At 33.1% G+C, this 16,624-nt stretch overlaps 1 protein-coding gene across 5 annotated transcripts in view; it reads left to right on the top strand.

Annotated features, from left to right (window-relative positions):
* TAB2 (TGF-beta activated kinase 1 (MAP3K7) binding protein 2) overlaps positions 1-15,139 on the top strand; it is a 77,314-nt gene extending 62,175 nt beyond the window's left edge. For 3 of the 5 annotated variants that reach the window (XM_019746945.3, XM_019746944.3, XM_074333695.2), the window contains 4 exons: positions 7,966-8,126; positions 8,336-8,429; positions 9,751-9,831; positions 13,088-15,139. In XM_019746945.3, coding sequence (XP_019602504.2) covers positions 7,966-8,126; positions 8,336-8,429; positions 9,751-9,831; positions 13,088-13,230 — 479 coding nt within the window. In that variant the 3' untranslated portion in view covers positions 13,231-15,139. The remainder of the gene's footprint in view (positions 1-7,965; positions 8,127-8,335; positions 8,430-9,750; positions 9,832-13,087) is intronic. The other 2 variants (XM_019746946.3, XM_074333696.2) reach the window with 2 other exon arrangements.
* Positions 15,140-16,624: the final 1,485 nt, after the last annotated feature.

The raw sequence follows: 16,624 nt of genomic DNA, 5'->3' as shown, positions 1-16,624 counted from the left end.
AAGAATTTAAAAGGTAATAAAAATGTTTTTTCTACCTTTATTCTTCCGTTTTCATTTGTGTAAGAGGACAAAGTAGATAGGTAAGTTTAAAAAACTAAAGAACTCAGTTAAATACATCACTTATTTTATTTCTTTGTTAGAGCTATCATCTGTAAAAGCCACCTTTCGGTAATATCAGCAACTTAAGTCTTGCCATATTTTAAAACATATTAAATCTGACTAAGTGAAATATTAGAGCTAAACATTGAAGACTTGAAGTCTCAACTTTGTTTTATCAGTATTTCTATTTCTTGGACTTAGAATTTTACTCTACTATCCATTAAAAGTCAAACCATTGTCAATAATTTACATTTAATAGGTATTTATCAAGTGCCTACAATTTTCAAGTTTTAATACTGAAGACCAAATGGTACAAAATTGAATTCAGTGTTTTCCCAAGGAACTTGAGGTTTGATTGAGAGAGGTACTTGATAATGAAAAATCTAAAGTGCTGAATTTTTCCAAGTGGTAAATGAAAAGAACTTATCTTTAGTGTGATAATGATTTATAAATACCAAGTAATAATATGTAAGCTTTTAAAATAGTTGTCCAGTGCAAATATCACAAATGAAACTGCTGCACAGTCTTTACCCAGCCCTTACTATGGTTTGTTTATTTGTATATAATTGGATATTTTCAGTTTTTCAAGGTGTACATGTTTGTATACATGCATTTTTATGTTCTATATATACTATATACATTGCTTCTATGTATAGACATTGGTGTGTCTTAAGTGTAGGGCTTTTTTTTTTTTTTTTCCCCCAATATCCTTGTTCCACATTGTTAGGCCACTTTAGTTTAAAGGCTTGTAGTGTCTGTCTTCAGCCATGGAAATCCCATTCTGATTCCTAGTTTCTCCATTGTCTCCTTCTAGAACTTCTCTTATTCAGCTATTTAACATCCTCGACCAACTTTTTATTTATTGTCATATCTTCAGTATATTCAACGGCCTTGTCTTTCCATTCTACAATTAATTTTTGTCCCGGCCCATATATGAAATTTTCATTTCAGCAGTGATGCTTAATTTCTAAGAACTAGTTCTCTGGGTCTTTTTCCATAGCAGCTTGTTGTTTTATGGGTCTTTCTCTTGTCAGATGTTCCTCAGATATGTTGTGATCCTTGACTATTGGTTCATATTTCAGAATGAAGGACTATGAAGGCTAACTGAAAGCCCTGTGTAAGAAAGTGAGATTTGTCACTTGACAGACTTTGCTTTGTGATGAATAAGTCAGGAACCAGCTGCTACAAGAGAACACTCCACCTTGACCACCTTGCGTTCTTAGTATGTAAGGATCAGCATGAGAAATGTATGTTCGGGGGATCTTACAAATAAACATACAGTTAGTTTCTTGCCCTTCTATAGGATGGGGAATTGTTGACTGTTTCATAAACAGACATCCAATTAAGCTTCTATTCCGGATCGTTCCTCACTTCTACCTCCTGGTGTTACCTGCATTCGCCAAAGTCTGGAAGCCTCTTTAGGTTTCTGAAGGGCAAGTTCTGCCTCTTTGTCTGCAGTGCCCTCCTCGCCTATGAAACTGTAGCTTTCTTACCCTCTTTCATTAGTCTATGCCATTCATCTGTTTTCAGTCTTCCAGAAACTTGCTGAAATCTCTTTGACCATTAATGCCTTCTTCCTGTTGTATCATTGTTGGATTGTACCAGTTTTATTCCTCTGTCGTTTTAGGAGGCAGAAGAATATAATATATATAAATACAATGCTTAGTCAACCATCTTTAAATGAAAGTCCTAGCTAACATAATTGATTCTTCATAGCTTGGCTTTTTAAATCCATATTAGTCTATATGTAAATAACAGGAACAGAATTTTTCCTTCAGCTTACCCACTAGAGTCCATACAAATCACCCCTTCTTCATAAGTACATATTACTGTGTGTGCATGAACTTAATTCATCTGTAAATGTTATTGGTATGATTTTGTTTATAACAGTTTCTTCATATGCCAAAGGATAGAAGCAACCCCAAAAGCCAGGTTAAGGGATTCCTTAAATCCCTGTTCACCGTCATTTCCCATAACAGAGGTGGAATTTTCTAGCCTCACTCCTCAACTGCAGCTGTCATTTTTGTAAGCCTCCCTGACTCTCTTTCCAAGTTATCCCCTTCTTTGAGAACCTGGAAATAAAATTGTCATGTTTCTTTCTTCCCAGTGAATACCCAACCCTTTTTCATTTAGTGGAGGCTGATCAGAGCAGAATTGTTTTTATAAACAAACACTATAATTATTCTTCATTATGAGTCTAAAAAAGTTATTTCTTAATGGATATGTATTGTATAATACTTTGAACAGTGAAGTTAAAATTGCAGACAAAAACCACAACTAGAGAAAAAGAGTTGAGTTTTAGCTGAATTTTCAGTGATTTTTAGAAATTCATCTTGACACTATTTTCTTTGCAATTCATTTTTCTCAGATTCCTATCTAAAAATCCCAAACCACAAATGAAAAGTGAACTACACACATAAAAACCCAGGCACGCAGAAGAAAGCATTGCTGAGAAACAGAGATCATATCTCTTTCCTGTGATATTCAGAGCATTTTTAGCTTGTTTATAATTAACAGACATACTTAAGAGATCCTGAATAGTCTACAAACTAGGCTTGTCATTTCTAAGTAATATAGTCATTATAACTCTAAGATTTTGTTTTCATGAGAAAGAACTAGGTCTTACATAAATTCTAAGACAGTGGATTCACAGTAATTTGCTTTAGGGCTTCAGTCTAAGGTAGCTTGCCTTTACTCCCAAAGGCAAGTTTTGCTATTGCAAAAACTCCTTTTTTCTGCAAATTTCCAAGGATGTAATCTTTTTTGTTTCAGAAACATTTTTAAGAATTTACTCTTTAACTTCAAAACATCCCTACAACAATACCTTCAGCAACTGTGGCTCCTTCATTTCTCCTAAGTCTTTTTTGAATCAGATTTCTGCCTGTTGCCAAACGTTACCTCCCACTAATACTGGCCATCTGTGTAGCTCTCAACTCTGGTTTACTTTCCTCTTTTGATAGGAACATTAAGAAATACAGTATTGAGGATTACTAAGGAAACTACCTGTGACTGGGAGAATGTTCAAACCAGTCCTGGAATGTATGTGCTGAGATTGAGATGTGCATTACTTGGAAAATAAATTAGAATATTCTTTTACGGTTTTCCACACAGAATGAGAACTGTATGCTAGCATTTTTTTTCCTTTTATCATTAAGTAAAGAACTTCTATCTCTCATAACATATTTTACCCTGATGTCCATTTTTTTCTGATATTAATATTGCTACACTGGCTTTATTTCAGTATTGTATTTGCCTGGTATACAAATTTCAAATTTTTTCTAGCTGCCTTCCAGATTTTCTCCATATCTTTTGTTTTCATCAGTTTGACTACGACGTGTCTAGGTTTTGTTTTCTTTTGATACCACTTGGAGTTCTCTGGGCTTCTTGGATCTGTGGTTTATTGTCTTTCATTCATTTTGGAAAATATTTGGCTATTATCTCCTGAAGTATTTCTTCTACCTTGTTTTTCTCCTCTTTATCAATGACATGTATTAGACCGTTGGATATTGTCCCACACTTCTTGGATGCTTTGTCTTTTTTTCACGTTGTTTTCTTTGTGTTCAATTTGGGTGATTTCTATCCTCTTCTGCGTCTACTGTGCTAGGAAGCCTGTTGAAGAAATTTTTGATCTCTGATGCAATATTTTATTTCTAGCACTTGACTTTTTTTTATAATTTCCATCTCTTCTCAAATTACCCATCAGTTCCTGCATATTGTCCACTTTTTTAACTAGATTTTTTAACATATCAATCATCATTACATGATTTTAAATTCCATGTCAGGTAGTTGCCACATCTGGGTCACCTTTGGGTATGGTTCTATTGATGGCCTTCTCTGTTGATGATAAGTTACAGATTTCTCTTGATTTCCTGTGTATCTCATAATTTCTTATTGAATGCCCAATATTGTGTGGGGGGGGAAGAAGAGACTGAGATAAATAGTATTTACACCCAGAAACGAGAACACCTCTTTTTCTGTCAGGTCAGTACTGTGCAGTGTTCAGTCGATTCAATCAGGAATGGAGCAGGGTTGGGTTTTGTTGTTGCCTTTGGTGCCCCACAGTCTTCAAGTATCTCCAGCAATTGGGCTGCTCTTACTATGTGTCTCTTAGAGTGGTACCTAAAGTGCAAAATATATGTTTTACTTTAGTCCTTTTACTTTGACCTTTTCTGTGCTGTGATGGGTCGCCATGTACTCAGAGTCCTTGAGATGGTCAACAAGTCTCCACATGATCTGGTACAGGGCCAGATAGACAGTAAATTATGTAGGATTTTGCAAGCCATGTGGTTTCTATCACAACTATTCAATTCTGCTGTCATAACACAAAACCAGCTATAAACAATAAGTAAACAAGTGAGTATGGCTGTATTCCAGTATAACTTCATTCACAAACAGGCAGTGGGTCACATTTGGCTCATAGCTGATAGTTTGCTGACCCCTTGTTTAGAGTCTTGTTCTTACACCACTCCCAGCCTCCACCTTTGTAATATAAGCTCTGGCAGGGCAGGGAGCTTTAACCTGTTTTGTTCATTGATTTCCCAAGTGCCTACAACAGTGCCTAACGCGTAGTAGGCTCTTAATATTAAAGAATGGATCAGTGAATTACGTTTTAAGTGTGTTTCTTATAAACAGCATATAGCTGAATTTTTAAAATCTAGTCTGATCTATTGTATTAATATCTTAACAGATTAATTAGATTGTAGTTACTGTGATTACTGATATATTTGGAATTATTCCTGTCATTTTTTGTTGTCCAATTCTTCCCTTTTTTTCTTCCTTTTTTTCATTTAAGTTTAATCACATTTTACTGATTTTCCATTTGTTCTGTCTTTTAATTTAGAAACTACATTCCATTTAGCATTCTCTAGTAGTGATCCCCAAATCTTTAACGTGTATATTTGGTTTAGCAACATTTGCAAGTATGCTTCCTAAACACTTTCAAAACCTTAGAATGGTTGTCCTCTGCGCTTCATACTTCCAATTTCTTGTGATTCTTTTCTAATATTTTAGTTTTCCTTTGTTTTAGACAATCCGTGCCTCCCACCCACTGCCATGGTCTTTTTCCTTTGTTTATAACTAGAACTTTTTTAGATTTGTTCATCTTATTCCTTTTGTATTAATTTCCTTATCAAAAAACCTCTTTAGTAGTTCTTTCAGCAGCAGTCTGTGGTTGGTAAATTCCCCCAAACTTTATCTATAAATGTCTTTGTTCATCCATACGCTGATAATTTAGTTAGGTGAACAAATTACTCCCTTATCTTCTGGAATCTATTATTTCTTTTCTTCAATTTTGGAAGATTTTCAGCAAGAATCTCTTCCAATTTTGCCTCTTCTCCATTCTCTGTTGTCTTTTTCTAGAACTCCTTTTTAAATTTATGTGAGATCTTTTACCCCCTCTTTCATGTTTTCTATCACTTTATCTCTGTGTATTTTGGGTAATAATCTTAGATCTATCTTCCAGGTCACTAAACTGTGTTTTTGACACACTCCAATCTACTGTTTAATCTATATGACTTTTTCATTCCAGTAACTATTTTTCATTTCAAGAAGTTGTTTATGGTACTTTTGCAAATCTGTCCTGTTATTTCTTTGCTTTATTTTTGTTTCTTCTTTTATCACTATTACCATCTTAAACAGACTTTTCCATAGCTTCTTTGAGACTATTATGTAATCTTTCAGTTTGGGGGTGTCTCTTTTTGGGCCATTGATTCTCAAGGTTATATCATTTTCTTATTTGGTCATATTTTTTATATTGAGAACTTTTCTTCATTGAGGATTTTTCCTTTGTGTATTTCATAGTAGTTGCTTACTGGTAGTGGAAATGGGTTGCCAGGGCAGTTTGCATTTGCTTCTGCCAGGCACCCCAAGGAAATAACCAGCCTGGGGCTAATTGTTATAATAATTTCTCATCCTGAGGTCTCTCTCTGCCCTTATGGTATAAATTGTGATCACTCAAGTGTGGTATAAATTAGATTTCAATGTCTCAAGAAACTGTTCTCATTCTTTCTCCGTATCACAAAAGTGGATCATGTTTTCTAATTTCAGCATGAACATGAACCATCATTTAGTCATTAAAACCACTAAATAAATGTGTTTAAAATTTTTTTTGCATATTTAGCACACAAAAAAACTTTTTGGGAGAAAATCTCTAGCATTAATTTTAAATTCTACTTTTAAATAAAATAATAATTTTAACAAATTTCAAATTAATACCATTTGAGACATGTTAGTAGGTGGTTGCAGTTTAAAAATGAAGAAAAGTATATTACTCCTAGTTTTCCTTTAACTTGCCCTTCATTCCCACTTCCTGCCTTCATATTTTCTTCTGTTATTGTCCCACTCCAAAACTAAAAGCCCACATCCCCATCTTCTTTTAGGAAAATAAATAAACCCTAATGCAGGATTCTTATGTTTTGGTAGTAGGGGGATAGAATTCTGCAGTTCAAATCAAATTAATACAGGCTTGACCAAACAAGCTTGGGTAGGTAGGTATGATGTGCAAAGATATGGCAAGTTTTCATCCAGGAACATGTGTACCTCCAGAAACACCTCCATGGGTTTGCAGAATATATATTAAATTGGCAGAGAGGGTCCCAGGATTTTAGTGTTTATCAGAATCAGCCATGCTTTTTTAAAGTTGAAACATAATGCCCTTGTATTTATTTCTTCCAATAAATAAGGAAAATTACAGAGGGGAAAATCTGTGGATTATATTAGTGTTAGGTTTTTGTTGGGGAAAATTATCTACTATTTAAAGTTAATTTTGAAGTACTTAAGCCTAATAGCCTACCCCATCCCACACCCTAATTATGGTTCTAGAATGTACTACTGGATTGAATGGCCTAGATGTACCTAAATATGCCATAGCCTTTTTCTTATTTTTTAGATTCATAGAAAGTTGAGTTTAGTTGAAAATGACTGTTCAGCATTAATCTAATCTGCTTACTCTAATTGACTTTTCCATTTCAATCACTATTTTTCATTTTTAAAGGTTGTTTATTGCACTTTTCAAAATCTGCCTGTTTTCTCATGGTAGAATCATCCTTAGCTGCCTTTTTATAGCCATAGATTCAGGTATCTTCACTTTCAGTCCAGAATCCTAAAAAGTGAGACTCACATTGTCCAGGAAAGGACCACAAGAAAATACATCAATTCTTATGGCTTCATCAGTTTCCCAAGCAGTTCATCATTCATGCTACAAGGTTGATTGCTTATTTTCTTTCTTTAAAAATCTTAGGAAAATATTTTCATAAAATGTAATTGGAATATAAGAAAATATATGTATTTGATTTCTCTAAATGGTATAGTTTCTGTTCTACAATTTGAACAACTTAATGTTAACATTCATGTGGATTAAAACCAATGTTTTATTTGTTGCATACATCAAAATGGCTTTGACCTAACCCACATTCCCTTCTAAAATAGCTATGAAATGTTCCTATTAGAATACCTTGTGCATAATCCAAACATGTCAGACTTTTTTGGAGTAGATGGGCTTATTTTTTCAGTGGGTCAGATGTGAATTAAATACTAGTAAGTAGGTTAATTGACTAGACTAGAGCCTTTAAAAAAGTAATGGGCTAAAAATGCCATCATTGGCCATAAAGTGGGCTTATCCAAACCCTAAAAAAAGAAAAAAAGAAAAAAGTGAGTGACGTTTGTCCACTTAGATAATTAAAATAATTTTCAAGTAAAAAATTTTGAAATTTTAAGTGTTTAAACTTACAGTATTTGTTTCAATGTACCTTTGGGATTCTTGGCAAACTATTATAACAGAAATACTTACTTGTTTTGTTTTCCCAAAGCTGCTTAAAGGTTAATTGACTAAAATGAGTGGGTCCTCATGTTTATTAATACTTATTGCAGCTCTATTGGTACACCAGAAGGCCAGAATGGAACGACTTCAAAGAGAACTAGAGATTCAAAAGAAAAAGCTGGATAAACTAAAATCTGAGGTCAACGAAATGGAAAATAATCTAACTCGAAGGCGCCTGAAAAGATCGAATTCCATATCCCAAATACCTTCAGTAAGTCTTTGTATAACTGTTGTGCCCTCTGTGCTTGACCATGAAAATAGGCAATCTGTCATAAATATAAAAGCTTGATCTGGTTTTCTAGAAAAGCTCTTAATTCATACTTGTTTTTCTGTTCTTATCTTCCCGTGCCAAGCTACTCTTTCTTAATTAATGACACAAGAATTCAATGTAGATCGTTCTCACATGGAATTATCTTTCAGCTCGAAGAAATGCAGCATTTGAGAAGTTGTAATAGACAACTCCAGATTGACATTGACTGCTTAACCAAAGAAATTGATCTTTTTCAAGCCCGAGGTAAAGTTCAGTGCATACTCAGCTGAAATTCATTGTATAAATTTACCAACTCTTTTCCTGTGGCTGAAAACATACTTATCAATCACAATCTTATTTTCTCAGATTTGATTTTGGAGTCAGGTAGTACTAAAGAACTACTGGGTTTTTCTTTTCTCTCTCCTCAGTCCCCTCCCCTCAGAAGTATTTGGTAGAGAAGTAATTTGATACACATTTTATATCCTTCAAATCTGCTTTAGTCATATGTTAAGGGAAGATAAGGATTAGTATCTCTGGCTGTATTGTCAAAAGTATTAGTAGAATGTGTTACAAATAGTAGAATGTGTTCTAAATAAGTAATGTTTATTAAGATTAAAACATTATACTCATACCCCTTTTTTTATTTCCCTTTTTTCCTTTTACCTTTCAAGAATTATGCTTTTAAAAACAATTTAAAAGGTAGCCCTAATAACACTAATAACACTATCTAAATTGACAAAAATAGAAAAGAGAATAAAAACATGGCTTATGCATTTTTAGAACCATGATAGTTTATTACACTTGAACTATTAATTGACAAGCAATCATCGCTTATTGTAGTAAAAAATGTTTACAATTTAATTCCAATGACAATTAAAAGGAAATTTATAACTTAAACCTAATTCTGAAGTTAGAGAAATAATAGAAATATATAAAATGGAAAAGACAGGAAAGGGAAGGAAGCCAACAGAAAAATAAATCCTTAATCACACTTTTGAGTTTGTGCCAGAGTCCATTAAACTGAAAGATGATTCATTTTATTTTTTTAAAACGTCAGTAACCTATTTATTTTGAAACATTCATAGAAAATGCCATAAATTTAACTTCGGAGAGAAAAAGAAAGGGCTGATCTAGAAATTATATAGTCTTGAACTTGTTCCTTTTGTTTGAAATCTGAACCATTGTATTACATCAGTGCAGGGTTTTTATACTTACTTGGGAAGCCAACCTATTTGGTTGCTTAAATCCATGTTTGATCATTTAAAATTATATTTTAAATTGTTAAATTTTTAGTTATTTTAATTTGTCCCGTAGAACAGGAGTCTGGTTCTAATTATATTACTGTCTTATTGGAATTAATTTGACTTCTTCCCCGATTTACCACTTAGACCTCCATTATGAGTATTGTATTATACCTACCTACCTCTGCTGCTTTGAAATCCTTACATATAACCTGAGATTAGAAGTAAAAAAAAAAAGCATTTCTGTGATTATCTTTAGAAATAAAATAATTGCTTTTTTAAAAAATAAAATTAAATATTTTTCAGATATAAACATTGATATATTTATTTTTTATATATTTCAGGACCACATTTTAATCCCAGCGCTATTCATAACTTTTATGACAATATTGGATTTGTAGGTCCTGTGCCACCAAAACCCAAAGGTTAGTGTATCCATTAAGTGTGAAAACTGTTACATTTTGAAAAGCGAGATTTTAGAAAATTTTATTTTTATCAACCTTTCACTCTAGAAGTGCTTCAGACTTTGGCATTGTTGGATGGATTCATTAGGAAGATATTTGTTTATTTTTACTTACATGCTGGGGATTGGGGAGGATGCAAAAGTGTAATGTATTTAGTTCTTAAAAAGTAGTATAGATGTCCTTAAGATTCATTGTATACTCCCAAAATAGCAAGTCTTGGCCAAAAAAAAAACAAATCATTGGGTGCAAATTTTGTATACTTTTGATTTTAGACAAATGATGAGGAATATACCTTAGGGAAGTTTATTTTTCATTAGTATCCTATCTTGTTTAATTTATACATAATTCTATATAATCCAATACTCTGAATTCCAGATGAATGATTTTTGAAAATTATTACCTATATCATTTTACATCATTGATATTCACAGACTTTATACACTCCAACCTAGGAAATGTCATAATGTGTGTGGGTTTTTTATACCAGGCATTAAAAAACATCTCTAAAAAAAAAAAAAAAAAATCCATTTTGAAAAAATAAAAATTATTAATAGAAAAAAAAGAAAGAAATAGACACAAGAAAGGCTGAGTGTGTTACTGGTTCTTTGGTTTACAAAAATTTTAACATTCTCATTCAGTATCCTGTTCTCTTCACTCATTTTTGTTTAAGTATAATTTAAGCCTAACTGTATCTTCATTTTTTTTATTTAAATGTTTTTAAACATAGCTGGAATGTAACGAACTATTATGATAAAGGAGCAAAAGTGAGATTAGGAGTATTCGGACACTGGATGCTATTTGGTATTAATTGAATAAAGGAATAAAGAAAACGGTGGCATACTTTAGCTCCTTAAAATAAGCAAAGTGGGTATTTCAGACTCCAAATGAGTTGCCTCAATATAACCTTTTTACTCTTTCAACCATGAGAATTTTTCTTATAAAAAGATTACTATTTTGCTTCAACATAATTCAGTATTTATGTGTTGAGGATAGGAGAGGTGGAATATAGATAAAATAAGATTGGTCTTGACAGTTACTGAAATAGGATAAGTACATGAGAGTTTATGTTACTATCCTCTCTACTTTTATGTATACATGTGAAATTTTTCATGGTAAAAAATTAAAAAAAAAATTCATTACTTAAAAACTTTTTTGCAAAAAATGGAAGCTTTGTATCTGGCTATTTTTGGAGAAACAGCAAGTCAATCATTTTGCCTTACAGCTAAAATGGGAGTTTAGTTTCACTTATAGAGGATTATTTAGTTACTTCTTAAAATAAGATCTGCTTCACAGTGCAGTTTTTTTAAACAGCTGAAATTATAAATCATCTTTTCCAATGTAACTTCCTCTTTTTTCAATTCTGGTGATTTAGTTTCCAAATACCACTAACAAAAAGATTCATAATTCTAAGTACCAAATGAGATTGTACAGATGTAAGAAAACCATTGGATGTTTTTCATTTAAAAAAATATATATATATATAGGTAATGTTTCCCAAGTACAGAGTGTGAAATAATTTTAGATGGTAAAACGTCAAACTTTTTTTAACTGTATTTATTTTAATGTGCTTTAGGGGATGCTAACTAGTATTGTCACACCCTTGGTTTTTCAAATATTTTTACTTAGCTAAGCCTTAATTAGATATTTGTTTTAAAATTATTCAGTTTTAAGAAAATTATAAATAATACTCTAAAGGTGCTCACGCATGTGGCAAAAATTGTGATGATGCTTAAAAATTGTGACCAGAGTCTGAAGTTAGGAATTTTGCAATCAAGTGTTCTTTAAGACTAATCAGTGAATAAGGTGCTGCTAAAGGGGTACAGAATACCAAACATCAGTATTTTAAATTTGTTATAAAGACTTCCTATATTTTCATCTAATAAATACAATAGTTTGTTTTTCAAAATAGCAGAAAAGGTATTTAGTTACCATCTCAGTAACTAAATGTAGTAGGTGTAATTTGCAAATTAATATACATAGTTTTAGTAGTTTAAATCATTAAATTATAAACTTTGACAGGAAAGATCCAAGAAGGCATGCTCTTTTACCTTTAAACTTCCCAAAAATAATTTGTAGGAATACAATTCTAAATTTATAATGGGAGCCCCCCCAAAAAAGAGTTTCATAAATGTATTAGTTTCATTTTAGATACAACCTTGGAGGAGTATAATTATCCCTTGTATTTAAGATACTTCTATTCATGCAAACACTGTAGAGCAGGGGTGTCCAAACTGTGGCCCGCAGGCCAACTGCGGTCCGCAATCCATTGTTAATTGGCCCGCAGCAAATTCCAAAAATCTATTTAGTTTACTTAAATAAACCAGGTGAGGCAATACGAGTGAGTGGCCAGGCTGTTTGTGTATTTTACCGAATATGGCCCTTGGTGAAAAACGTTGAAAAAAGTTTGGACACCCTTGAGCTAGAACATAGGCCTCTTAAAGCTGCAGCGACTTTGTTTTATAAGTAAGAAAGATTAAACCGAGAGGATATGTGATTTTTTTTTTTAAGATCACACAGCAAAGAAATCAGGAGTTAGTAGCAGAGCCAGATGCAGAACTGCATTTTCACAACCCTCAATCTAGTGTTCTTTCTACTATTCCATAACAAACTTGATTTAAGAATAAAATATGGTAATTTTTTTATACGATTCGCTTCTCCAGGGTCTGTTATTGATATATAGTTAAATAAGATTATAGAAATTAGTTCACCTTTATATTTTATTTGTGTTGTTCAAAACTTACATTTTTAGCTGATAGAGAACACTTAACAAAAACTTCCATTCCTGGTAAAAAAACAAATATAAATACTATTTCAGTGGAAAATGAAACATAATGAGACGTAAATTCACTGTCAGTATTGCATTGTAGTAGGACACCTTTTCACAATCTTAGGTGACATTATGTGATTCTGTGCTATCAGTTACCATATGAATTAATTTCCCTTTTCTCTTGCTATAAATTGGAGAAAACGATGCTCTTTTCCCCCTTAAGGAGATAATTGAGGGGGTTACATTTTTTCCCTGTTGCTATTCCCCAGGGGAGAAGTACCAGCTTGATAGAGGTTGGTGAGGACCAAGCATGTGTGTCAGTTTCCGCTAGATGCTTCATTTGGTTACCAAGCGGCTTCATGCTGTGCAATACAAACAGTGTTTAAAAATGCCAGTAATTTATGACTTTGCAATGTTTGCTGCTAAAATAATTCTTTTGCTTCCTTGCAGATCAAAGGTCCACCATCAAAACACCAAAGACTCAAGATACAGAAGATGATGAGGGGGCTCAGTGGAATTGTACTGCCTGTACTTTTTTGAACCATCCAGCCTTAATCCGCTGTGAACAGTGTGAGATGCCAAGGCATTTCTGAGCCAAAAGGCCCTATATCTTCTGTAAAATTACATCTGAAGTTCAAGAAACTAGTCTGTCATCAGGGGAAAAGCTTCACTGCTACATAGGATTTTGTCAGATTGAAGGTGTGACAAGCGGTGTTGTGCTAATGTTCAGTGTCAGCCCACAGAGCTAATAATACCTCAGTAATGTCATGGGCAGTTGAAATTCATCACATGAAAGGTAATCTGCTGAAAGACTTGGTTGCCCGCTGCCTAACCATGTACAGTGTTACCAGTAGCCCATTGTGGATAATTCTCAAGCTGTTCATGCCTAGGTGTTCCCAGTGCCTTTTTCCCCTCATGTCACTACTGAATTTTGACAGGAGGAAGGAATAGAATGATGGCCTTTTTTTTTTTTTTTTTTAAGCTTTCGGTGAAACACTACAAACATGAAGAAAAGGAACAAGGTGTAACTATTTAAAAACTGTTTGCTGCCACATAGTGCCAATGGATAGGGGAAGAACTTCACAAATCTGTGGTACTCTGGCCTTATCTTTGTCTTCCCTGAAAACGTCTCCACTCTGAAGCCAGCATCTAGGGTCTAAAGATGAAAAGGAAAGCAGCATGCATTGTCTATACAAACATGCAGTGAAATATCCCAAAGCTTTTCCTACTGTACAGATTTCTCGAGTCTGCTTTAAGTGATTTCTTTTCTCCTTTATTATTTTCTTATATTTCTATATGTATAGTGTAATAGTCTTTTGTTAACTAATTTTCTTTTTTCCTTTAGTGATTAAGCACGATCATGTCCCTTTTTAAGCCTTACCTGAAAAAAGCAATGCCTTAAAATAAAAAAGCATTAATGAAATGAAACTATGCACAGAATAACTTTACTTATTCTGTACTTTGCCCTCATTGAGTGCTGATGTTCTGTGAAGACATACAGATGCTGCAGTGAATTGCAGAAAATATTACAAGACTTATGTCTATAAGTCACACTATATACTGACTTTAATGGTGGGTGACACAACACAGTGTTTTATCTTCCAAAGGGAAGCTTAAAACAAAAGATATTTTTAACCCACTGACAGAGCAACAAGGTTAAACTTGCTTCATCTGCCTGGTGTCCCACAGAACTTTCACAAGAGATTACTATTGGGAAAGTACAGTTTCAAAACCAGCAGCAGCAGCAGTACCTACAGCCCTTTTTTTTTTTTTCTTTTTGAGAGAAGTTTAAATGCTTTACTGTTGGGGCAATTTGTTTCTAAACCTGACGTGGTGGCAGTATCATGTGTATTTATAAAACAAGGCTAGTCATATTTAGGACAACTGAAGAAAAGCTGGAAAAAAGAAAAACAAGCAAACTTGAACACTGAAGCAACCTCAAGCATCTCTTTATTTTGATGATATATTTTTATAAGGAAAATAAATATTCAGATGATCAGGAATGTATATAACTAAATGAAATCAAGAAAAAGAAATAACAGTATGCATTTAAAAAGAATTATGAAATTATATATCAGTGCTGAGAATGGGGCTAAGGGAAGTGCTGAAATGTAGCAAAAGATAGGAGATAATGTAAACTGTCACCCACTGTAAATGTTTGGATATTTTTTAAATAAACAAGATTATCACCGGTGATCTATATGAATGTCAAAGCCTTGACTTCCAGGCTCTGCATTGTGTATATGGGAAGAATATGACAATCCTAGTTGATTAGACAGTAGACCCAAAGCCCATACATTTGATGCCTTTTGCTTTAAAAATAGGCCTTGTTTTTCAGCTTCATCTGCAGTTCTATGTGAAGATCGATAAATCAGTTTTTACTTGTTTTATTAATAAAACGTAATTTGGATATCTTGAGTTGATGGTTTTGTGATTTAGCTGGGTAAACTATCTTTGTAACAGATAAGTTATTTATAAAAATTAAAAAAACTTATATTCTAATGTGGATTTTGTGACTTGTTTTTAAAGTTTGTGGGACAGGAGATAATTTATATCCCAGCAGAACATTTGATAGTTAATTGAAGCCAGAGAAAACTCATTCTCTAGAGTCTTCTCATGACATCACAGCATTCAGCTGCATTTCTGGGATTGTTTCTATCAATTTCCTGAGGCTTCTTTTTAACTGATGAAAGGAAGCAACCATGTTCAGCTAGCAAGAAAAATGAATATAGTTTCTGCTTTTTTCATAGTTTATTATAGCTTTTCCTTTCCTTTTTGGGTTTTTAAAGTTTACCCCATTGTTGAAAACGTGATTTCTTGGGTCATTTAGCCTGAGTAGTCATTTAGTTAATATTTGCTCCCTCACGTAATGTGTAGGTGCTGAGATGGTGATGCTTCTCTTGAAGAGAACGTTTATATTAAAAGAGTTTTCAAAAAACTACGACTCAGTCTTTCTGAGCTTGCAAAGAGCAAAGTAGCATTTACTGATGTCTTTATGACATAACTGTAGAAAACCTTGCTTGGTCTTTTAAACCTAGTGGGACAAAATAATATTTGCCAAGGAATAGGAGGCCTGGACATGTTGGCGGTCTGGAGACCATCTTTCCGGAATTCGTGTACTAAAATACAGGTACAGGAACCTCAGATGGAAAGATGGACTTCTGTTTCTCGTCACTAATTATCTTCGGGTGCTGACATTCTCAGGGGACGGTAGATAATTAGAAGCTCATGTAAACTGGACTTATCAGGAAAACTTTTATATTAACAGAATATTGACCAGTATCTTAAATTTTTCATTTACTTTTTTAAATGACTAATCTGAATCAATCTACAGTCTAATACAGAGGGTGCCAAAAAAGGTATACACATTTTAAGAAAGGAAAATGTATTAAAATTACACTGATGGTAAACATTTTGAGTACCTCTTGTAATTGCAGAAGTCAAATGTGACTTGTATTCATCTTTTGTTTTGGGATATATTGAGTATTAACAATTTTAATACAGTTTTTTCCTTCCTTAAAATGTGTATATGTTTTTTTGGCACCCTCTGTATTAATAGACTTTATAATGGAGAATTGAAATTATGCAAAAAAACAAATAGTCCAAAATTATGCTGGCTATTAACTTTAAACTTATATTTGAATCAAAGCATTTATAAATAGCAAAGTTAACTGACGTCACAGTTTTCTCTATCCCAATTCAATGTTGATGGAAACTTCTAGTGAGTAATGATAGGTTTAAGAAGAGGACAATATAAAATATATTCGGTCCATGAGTAATTGAAATTAGCTGTATTGCCTTAGAAAATAATATTAAATCTGTAATGGTATCAAAGCCTATTCCATATTTAATATCTGCACACTGGATATTAGCATACTTTCCCATACAATATTACAAAATACTTCTATGTTTCTGTGACAAGCAAACATATTTTTGGCTCCAGGTTTTAGAAGCTACAATTATACCCATTTCACTTGAAGATGAAAT

Source organism: Rhinolophus sinicus, chromosome 2 (genome assembly GCF_057876585.1).
Source record: "Rhinolophus sinicus isolate RSI-liver-muscle chromosome 2, RSI-T2T, whole genome shotgun sequence".
NCBI classification, from domain to species: Eukaryota; Metazoa; Chordata; class Mammalia; order Chiroptera; family Rhinolophidae; genus Rhinolophus; species Rhinolophus sinicus.
This window is presented reverse-complemented; position numbering and strand designations above follow the sequence as displayed.